Consider the following 10468-nt stretch of genomic DNA (forward strand, 5'->3'; position numbering starts at 1 on the left):
GTTTTGACACTCTCGAGAGTTAACCCATTATAGACCGGGAACGCATCTGTCCTTTTGGATTTTAACCACTTCAAAAATAGCAGATCTAAAAGCTCATAGCGCGGCACCGAGTGCCGCGCTATGAGCTTGTAGATCTGCTATTTTTGGAAACATCATGAACACTTCTGCAAATCTTTAAATATAGCAAACATGTGTAACTAAAATCTTTTCTTCTGAGGGCCTAACTAAATATTTTGAGATGGGGGTCCGCGGCGAAATGCCTGTAATTCTGGGGGTCCTTGACATGAAAACGATTGAGAACCACTGATATTATAGCAACAAGTGTTTCAGAAAACTGTTTTATTTAGAAGATTATTTGTAGAATACCCAGAAGCAAAGATTTGAGTTAAAAATGTTCGCTTAAAAAAACATTATGTATTCAAAGATGTGTACACATTTTCACGATTTGAAAAAAAGAAAAGAAATAGCAGATCTACAAGCTCATGAGCTTGTAGATCTGGCTAAGGGGGATTGGTCCTAGCGCCATCCACATGCCTCAGCCATATGTACGCCATACGCTGGACATAGAACATGGACACATGCACTCATACGAGATACAAGGTACATACAATGGGGCGGCAGTGGCTCAGGGGTAGAGTGGCTGGGTAGAGTGAACTGTAAAACCGCAAGGTTCCCAGTTCGATCCCGGGCTGGGGCGCTCCCCTAGAGTTAATGTGTTGAAGTGTCCTTGAGCAAGACGCTGAACCCCTAATTGCTCCCGGTGAGCAGGTTGGTGCCTTGCATGGTTTCCTCCGCCATCGGTGTATGAATGTGTGTGTGAATGGGTTAATGGCACAATCAATGTAAAGCACTTCGGATAGGAGCGCTATATAAATGCACCATTTACCATTTACAATGTACCCTACAGCAGTGGTTCTTTAACTCAACCTGTGGGTCAGGACCCCCAGGGGGTCCGCACATGATGGGGTCCCCCCAGATGACAGTAAAGTGACCATTTAAGGACTTTTAAGACCTTTTTAATACCTTAAAAAAAGAAAGAAGAGAAATTAAACCATTGCTGCATCATCAGTAATCAACAGTTGTTATGTTTGACCCGTTGTTATACAGTAGAATAGTCATTCTATAACAACTGGTCAAACATAGGCCAAATTGTCAAATAATATAAGTAAGAGGCGAACATTTTGAAAATAGCCGGTGAAAATAGCCGTTGTGAGCTTGTAGATCTGCTATTTTCACAATATTTATCTGTGGAACCGAGTCAAACTAAATGTAATGCCTCAACTCCTACACGTCCAAGTGCTTGGCCTGAAAATATTTAGAACCACTAAACGACTTGTACCCTAAAAAAAGGTAAAGTATTATCTTCAACTCCGAGACCCTACACTCTTGGAGTAACACGTGTTTGAATTAACACTGAGGATTTTGCAGTGCGGTTAAGTCCACTTGCTGTTGAGAAATAATAATAAAACAAAAAAAAAAGGAGCTGCAGTGTAAAATCTACAGAGACCAATTAAGATCACCGCTTCCAAGGCCGACTGGAATCAACATGACTGGAGACTGCTCCAGGCTATCAGTATACCACTTCCTTTGACAGAAATATAAAAAAGAACGTTTTGTGAACAAATTGAAAATGTTGCAGGCAGTTGCTACGAAATGAAAGCATCTCCAAACCCCCCGCCCCCCCCCCCCCCAGATCACAAAGCCTGGCATGGATTCTACTCTCTACTGTCTATAGCAGTATAGTTCTCAAAGTGGGGGGTCCTTGGTGGGATCCAGTGGGGGTGGGGGTCCAGGGGGTATCTTTTTTTCATAGATCTTGAAAGTATTGGAAAATGTTGCATACATTTCTTTTTTTTTGTTTTTTGCACAAATCTTCTCTTCTGGGGGTCCCTGGGTGGGGGGGGCAATCAGAATTGTGAATAAAACGTGAATGAATGAATGAATATTATCATAACATTCTTGTGTCAGTGTAACCACTTTCAACACACTTAATCCTTGTATTTTATACTTTGACATACAACGGTGTCGCGCAACACACAACACGTCACGCTGCAAGCTTGTAGATTGGGCTATTTGGGGGTCCTTGGCATGCAGCAGTTTGGAACCCCCTGGTCTATAGATAGATCTCTGCTGGAAGGATTGGACCACTGCACACACACACACACACACACACCCAGGAGACATTCCATCATCGGATGTCTTTGTTGATGGCTATGGAATCATGCCCAGTGGTACTCAAACTTTTGTCATGTCATGGACCCCCAAAATGATATGTATTTGCCCCCCCCCCCATCTGAAAAGGCTTTGTGCAGAAGCTGATAAATCCTGAGCGTCAATGTAACGATGACAGTGTGCAAATTGTGTGTGTATCACAATTTGCACACTGTCAGAGTTACACATGCATAAACTATCACGTAGGATACTGTCCTTAGAGGAAGAGAAGATGTATGTTAAACATGTAATTCAAGTGGTTGATGGTGATGCTATATTAACACATTTCGCTGGCGACCCCCTGGAACCCCCTCAAGGACCCCTGGGGGTCCCCGGACCCCACTTTTTAGAACCATTGCCCTAGCCGATAGAAATGCACTGACCTAAATTCATGAAAAAGGAACAAGGACCTCACATCTTGTCTGTAATCTTGGTGTAGAGACAAATGATCGCTCAATTCGTATTTTATTCCATAGGATAAATAATTTGTACCATAGCCATGATGACCACCAGCACATTGTTGGGTGGTCAAATTTGTCGAATTTAAGCCCATCCCGTAAGGCATTGATTCTCAAAGTGGGGTCCGGGGACCCCCAGGGGTCCTTGAGGGGGTTCCAGGGGGTCCCCAGCAAAATGTGTTAATATAGCATCACAATAATTTTAACCTTTTATACTTTGGCTATTCAAAAATAGCAGATCTACAAGCTCATAGCGCTGCACCGAGTGCCGCGCTATGAGCTTGTAGATCTGCTATTTTTAGAAAAATTGTGAAAATGTGTGCAAACCTTTTAATATGTATATATTTTTGTAACTCAAATCTTTGCTTCTGGGGGTCACTGGAACATAATATTTGAGATGGGGGTCGACGGCCAAATACATGCAATACAAATACATGAAAAAGTTTGAGAACCACTGCCGTAAGGGATAAGGGATGGGCTGTGACGAGGCAGCCAGACACAAAAATAAAATGATTCATTCATTCATTCATTCATGCAGGCATACAATCTTTAGATACAAAGAGTAGAGTGCTGGTACATACTGTCGAAAGACAGCGTGTTGCTAAAAAAGGCAATGCTCTGTGGTCACGGGCAGCCAACCTTATTTTAGGAGGAAAAAGGACATCTAATGTTCTCACAGGCCACACGAACCAGTGATTTTGACTTAACTGTTTGAAGTGGTGCTTAGAGAGTTTGGATCGAGTTCAAACGTCCCCTTTCCTACTGGTACAGGCCCTACAGGGCGTCGACAAACTACACAGCATGCTTAATCACATTTCACGCCAAAGCATTAGATGATGCAATAGTCACCACCGGAGACAACACACATGAGTAAATTACTTTTTTTTCAACATGCCAAAGCATCTAGTAGAGCTGCTTTGGAAATGTAGGGCTGTCCTCTGTAGTCCATGAATCAATTAATTGGTCTGTGCTTTTAGTCAAATTGGATGATGGTTAAAGGCAGGGTAAGTGATTTTCTTTGGTTAAAATAAGTGTTAAATAGCTCTATATTCTGATAGTACTCATTGCTATAGAGTGTTTGTTCAGTAAGAGGAGTCTCCATGTCTCTCCAGCTCTATATTCAACAGAAAATGCATTTTCAGGTCAGGATACCAATTCTATCCAATCAGGATTGAGAACTCAGACAGGATACAGATTAAACAAGTGCAATTGGAAGTGATGACACAAAGAAATGAGCAGACACAATTGGAACTGGAACACTATAAAAATGAAGCTGATGATAAATCGGTACTCTCTCCTGATTGGCTTACATTTTGTCACCTATCTGAAAATATTTTTTGTATGTTTATTAAAGAGCTGGAGAGACGGGGAGACCCCTGTTACTGAACAAACACTATACCAATGATCAGAACATAGTGCTTTAACCTTTTAACAAAACAAGAAAACGTTTCACTTACCCATATCTTTAAATTATTTTTTTCCCCACCATAGCATATGCATCTATTGTAATACTTTAGCTGTAACCCTTTAATTCTGCCAGTATAACTTTCAAATCAACATTATATTGTTCAGTTCTAAACCACACCAACCTGAACAGGCTGCTCTCTCTGCATGACTGTATGCAGCAAACCCAACACCAAGTTACATCCTCTAATCAATTAGTCGACACATTTCTATTAGTATTAGTCGACTAAGGCTTTCTTCAGTCAAGGACAGCCCCACCATACAGTAACTCTGAGTGTGTGCGAATGTAACCAAATGGACCCATAAGGGTCCATTTGCACACACTCAAGAGTACCAATACCAAGTTAAGAGTACCAATACCAAGTTAAATCATCTAATCAAATGAACCCATAAGGGTCCATTTGGTTACATTCGCACACACTCAGAGTACCAATACCAAGTTAAGAGCACCAACACCAAGTTGAATCATCTAATCAATTAGTCGACACATTTCTATTAGTGGGTATTAGTCGACTAAGGATTTCTTCAATCAAGGACAGCTCCACCATACTGTAACTGAGTGTGTGTGCAAAATGTAACCAAATGGGTCCATTTGGTTACATTCGCACACACTCAAGAGCTACAATTGAACACACAATTTAGCAGTATAGTAGTGTAGTGTAGTGTAGTGTAGTGTAGTATTGAAATAGGATCAGTGACTCACCTATGGACGTTCATCTCCTGCGGCGGCTTGGTGGCTTTGTCGTAGGCGACCTTCGCCAAGATCCCGATGAGCGCGATAACCGAGACGACGCCGCAGGTGATGTAGACGGTGGCGTTGGTCTGGTCGAGCGCCGGGTCGTACGTTTGGCCCGAGGGCGCCGGCGAGGGCGGCTGCGTCTTGATCCAGTCGGGCGTGTTGTAGTTGGTGCACGCCTTCTGCTCCACGCGCTTGCTCTTGTCCGCGCAGCAGAAGCGCAGGAAGCAGCTGCCGCAGCAGTAGCGGTGGTCCGTGTTGTTGCACGAGAACTCCTTGTCGAGCGCGCCACTCACGTCGTAGTAGCCGAGGCAGGTGTCGTGCTGGAGGCCGGCGGGGGGCGCCTGCACCTGGGTGGTGATTCCCCCTCCGCCGCCCCGACCCCCCCTGCCCGGGCCGCCACCGCCGCCGCTGCCGGGGGGAGCGCCGGGAGCGGCGGCGGGGACCGCGGTGCCGTTGCCGGTCATCTGGTTCCGCTGGTTCCTCTTCGGAGGCGGCTTGCTCTTCTTGACGTTCTGCGCCGCGGCGCACAGAACGTTCAGCGGGTCCAAGTAGATGAAAAGCAGCAGGAGATGTTTTATCCCCATCGCTCTGTCCGTGTCTTTTCCTCCACTCTCTTCAGTTTTACTCTTCTTTTTTTTTGTTGTTGTTGTTGCCGTTTCCAATCCACTCCACCCCCAACTTTCTTTCTTTACTTACCGAGCGGTTGAGCCTTTATTAGTTGCCCGGTTTTCTTCGCGGGAGTTGCTGATGCATGGTTCCCTTCCAGCGGACTGGTGGTGGTGGTGGTGGTGGTGGTGTTGTTGTTGGTCAACATGTGTCATTGCTTCAGGTCTGCGCCGCTGTAAGAAAGAGATAATCGAACCCCCCCGCGCAGACAGTTGAGTTGTTGTTGCATGGAGGAGAAGCAGCAAGCGTTATAGCGCGTGTGGCGCGGCCAAAGTGGAGTTCTTAGTTGCGGTCATCCGGTGGTGTTGGGGTGGTGGTGGAGGGTGGAGGGGGGTGGGGGGGGGTGGAGGGTTCGACCCCCTCAAAGAGCTGATCCGAGAGTTCTGTTCTTTACCAAGAACTGAGGGGAAAACTCTGATCGCGTCCTGTGAAACAACGGACACACAGACGGGGGCTGATCAATTAAACAGCGACTTCTTTACTAGAGTAAGGACAGTATAGCCTACAATCCTAACGTGATAGTTTATGCATTGTGTAACTCTGACAGCGTGCAAATGTGACCAAATGGACCCTGGCGGGTCCATTTGGTCACATTTGCACGCTGTCAGAGTTAAATTGACGCTCAGGATTTATCAGCAATAGTCCCGTTTAATTACACCAAGCCGTTTCAGCACCCCGGACAGCGCCGCAGCTGACTTTGGCCAACATAAATGAGACCTTTCTTCCTTGAATGCATTATTATTAATTACATTATTATTATAGCTATATCTATTATAATGACTTCCGATAGCTCGTTATTATGTATGCAACCTAGCAAAACACATGACACAATTGATATTTTAAAAAACATATCACAACATCAATTGTTCCCTTACCTTACAGCAAATGTGCCGTCTTCGTTGTTCCCCATACAAACGAGTGGGGGTTTGATCCTAAACTTTGTTACAGTGGAAGATACAGAGCGTTGAGTATAGGCTGGTATACAACAACATGTATATATTATGTACAACAACAGACGGTCAGACGGTGCCCTGCGACTGGCCGCCTGTCTGCACTGAATCCAAGAACCTTAGAAAGACACGAGGAGGCAAGACCGGACTGTCGCTCGCTCGCGCTCGCTCGCTCTCTCTCTCTCTCTCTCTCTCTCTCTCTCTCTCTCTCTCTCTCTCTCTCTCTCTCTCCCCCCCCCCCCACCTCGTCACAGATTCAGGTATACGTCAGTTAATTGTTATCCATCAAGTACTGTACTTAAGTACAATATTGAAGTACTGTATTAGTACTTTTACTTCTATTCCACTATACATCTCAGAGGCAAATATCGTACTTTTTACTAAACTTTAGTTATTAGTTACTTAGTAGATTTGGATTGTTATTACAAAACATACATTAACCACTTCAGCCCTATATACATTTTGGCCATTTGAAAATAGCAGATGTACTCATTGTGAGCTTGTAGATCTGATATTTTCAAAAGATTTGTATACATTTGAAAACTTGTGAAATGGGACATTCTGCATAATGAGTAAGTTCTACTTTTGGTACTTTAAGTGCATTTTGATGCCACTGCTCTTTTGTACCTTTACTCAAGTACATTTTGAATACCGTATTTTTACTTGTAACAGAGTAGCCTATTTCTACATGGATTACTTTCCCCACCACTGCCAGTCACATCGCCTGTCGCTGCGTTTGCCTGCCTGCATGTGCAAAGCAAATGGCTGGCGTTGCGAGTGAGGGATTCAGAAAATGAATACACCGTAGATCATGTGTTCATATAACTCAGAGAGTGCATGACCCTTTAAGGGTCCATTTGGTTACATTCCTGCACTGTCTGATTTACAAGTGAATCATCCATTACAGGGAGGGTTTTATTGCATACAGCTATTACACGTGGAAACACTCAAGTAAAGTAGAAGTCAGTTACTTTCGAAAGTCCTATGCAGGCTGTTTCTGAGAGGAGTGTTTCATAATGTGGGTTGTTGTAGTAATAGGCTACAATAGATTTCCTATCTACAAGTTGGTTAGGAATAAAAAATAATAATACTATAATATACTTTGCCTAATAATCTTTGCCAAGTTGTTCCATTTGCTTGAAGCAGCAGATGGGGAATTTAACTCTGAAAGGGTAGAAATGGACCTCAGTTGTCAGTCAGAGAAAAGTGTACCTATATTTGCCTGTAATATTTGATTGATTGATTGATTGATTGATTGATTGATTGATTGATTGATTGATTGATGTTTTATTGACAGAATATATCATGAACATGGGGGGTAGCACATACATACAGACAGATAATATCAATATTTAATACATTCATATTCCCTATGTACACGACAACTAAAATAACAAATACAAAACGTGGATACCTGTATATGGAATGTGCTACAAATCAACTATCACTGTCAATGTGGCTTTGTCACAAACAAGTTAAAACAAATAATAATAAACGTTATTTGTATAGCACCTTGCTCCTTGGAGCACAGGTCTCCGCCAGGTCAGGTAGGTTAGTATGGGCCAGCAATGTTCGGAATTACGCCAATCAGGATGGAATATGAAAGATCGGACGGATCTGTCTTGATCACTTGATTATATAATGTGCACCGATTTGCGTGACGTTTGGAATGAATTTTTAGGAGTAACAGACAGGGTGCAAAACATAGTCTCGGCCATGCCTTTCTGCCTGGCGGAGACAAAAAGTCTGTCTTGGGATTGCTTTTAAAGCTACAGTATATGGTCGTTGCCTGTCTTATATGTAATGGGAGCTTGTTCCAGGCCGTTGGCCCATAAAAGCAGAAGCTGCTTCGCCATGTTTTTTATAATTCATTTTTGGCACCTCGAGGAGGCCAGCGCTATAGATGACCTAAGGAGACAGGTTGGAACATATTTTGGCAGGCATTCAGAAAGTTAGGAAGGTGCTAAGCAATTATCGGGAGCCAGTGTAAAGATGCTAAAACTGGTTAAGTGATATGTTCTCTCATCTTGGTCTTTGTTAAAACTCTGGCTGCCGTATCAGCCAGAGCCAGAGAGATCAGGGTTCAATCCCCCGGCCGGGTCGTACCAAATACTATACAAATGGGACCCAATCAGAATCAGTTTTATTGTCACTTCCACAATACACCCTAGGCATACAGGGGAGCAAAATACCATCCCCGCAACTCATGGTGCTTGAACAACGGCACATTAAAAAGAGGCAAAGCCATTTTGGGAGCATTAAAAAGTAGAGAGAGAAGACAATATTGGTTAAAAAAAAAGTGCTGATGCATTCAAGTGCAGTACAGATACAGTATTCAAAAGTGCTATCCATCTCTCAAGATTATGGGGGCAGTATATGGCGAGCGTTCAGGGTTCTGATGGTTTGGGGGAAATAACTGTTGGACGTCCTGCTGGTGCTTCTCCCTAAACTTCAAAGAGCCTATCAGTGGTGGATATCCTGCCCTATATGGGCCACGTGGCTCGAGAACCGAAGATTCCAGCGTGTGGGAATCCACGCGCCTTCCGACCACATTTCAAAGAGGGGATCCCTGCCTGGCCAGGGGTCATATTGCATTTAGAGCTTCAGGCAGTGCTACTTGTCAACCAGTGACACCTAGGGTGTAAATGTCTCAATGGAAGAGTGGGGAGACCACCTCCAACCACTGCACATTTACTAGTTTGTAACTATAGTAATATTGTAACTAGCTCTTTAAAGGGTAAGACCACTTTGGTAGAGGTTTGGGTTGTGTAGTTACCTTGCCATGATGTAACTCCAAAGGTGGGCAAGAAATAAAAAAGAATTGCTCCATTGATTAGAAATTGATAATTCAAAATATGCTCCTCATTGACTTACATTGTACGGTAAAATTGCTCTCAAAGGCACTCTTTTAGCACAGAAACGAACGCAAACAAAGTTGATTCAGACAATATAGAACATCACCAAACCCAGTACTGTTTGTTTTTTAAATAAAAATGTCAACTTCCTGTTGATTTTGCCATTTTTAATAAGTAGAAAACCCGGACTGGATCGGCGGATCCGGATCCAGATCTTCAAATAGTAAAATCAACAGGAAGTTGACATTTTTATAAATAAAAAAAACAGTACTGGGTTTGGTGATGCTCTATATTGTCTGAATCAGCTATGTTTGGGTTCATTTATGTGCTAAAAGAGTGACTTTGAGAGCTGTTTTACCGTACAATGTAAGTCAATGAGGAGCATATTTTGAATTATCAATTTCTAATCAATGGAGCAATTATTTTTGATTTCTTGCCCACCTTTGGAGTTACATCATGGCAAGGTAACTACACAACCCAAACCTCTACCAAAGTGGTCTTACCCTTTAAGCATATGTTGATGTCAATACGTTTGTACATTTACCGAAGTCAAATTTCGAATGACCAATTAGTAACAATGTATTTCTACATTGTGGTACAGTATTGCTACTTTTACTTAAGTAAAGCAAACTTCTTCGACCACTGTAGTTGACTTATGTCAAAGACTGGACAGTTGATATCAGAGATCCACATGGGAGCTATTGCACTATTAACCACTGTCTTCTTCTGACTCAAAAGTCACCCAGGGCAATTATAACCAGCCACTCATCTCAAACTGTATATAGGGTCATCATATCACTTAGATAAGCTGGGGAGGGGGAAAACAGAAAGAACATGCAAATGAGGAGATGTGCCTGAGGAGGCCTTTGAACTCCAGCTTTCCAACCCCTCTTGCACAGCAAATCCCAGAGTGTTAGTGTTGCAGTGGTTCACAGACTTTTATCATTTTAGCCCCCCTTCGTACAATGACAACACCTGAGCCCAAGCAGATCTACTTGTAGATCGGCTATTTTTACTGCGATTTCTCTGTGTAAAGGGGAAAAAAGCTGGGGCCAAGTAAAGACACCTGGTGGACCCCACGCTGGGCAAGACCTAGTCAGTTGAGCGTCTAAACGGAAGTACCGG

At 43.3% G+C, this 10468-nt stretch overlaps 1 protein-coding gene across 1 annotated transcript in view; it reads right to left on the reverse strand.

The window, feature by feature from the left end:
• The window catches only part of LOC311054548 (shisa family member 6), a gene marked incomplete at both ends in the record, with an annotated part of 150821 nt that extends 145365 nt beyond the window's left edge, over positions 1-5456 (reverse strand). Inside the window, one exon of the mRNA XM_084070559.1 lies at positions 4837-5456. Within this exon, the coding sequence (XP_083926685.1) occupies positions 4837-5456 (620 nt within the window). The remainder of the gene's footprint in view (positions 1-4836) is intronic.
• Between the last annotated feature and the right edge of the window lie 5012 nt (positions 5457-10468).

The sequence above is a fragment of the Gymnoscopelus microlampas genome (genome assembly GCF_963454915.1).
Source record: "Gymnoscopelus microlampas genome assembly, chromosome: 11".
Taxonomy (NCBI): domain Eukaryota; kingdom Metazoa; phylum Chordata; class Actinopteri; order Myctophiformes; family Myctophidae; genus Gymnoscopelus; species Gymnoscopelus microlampas.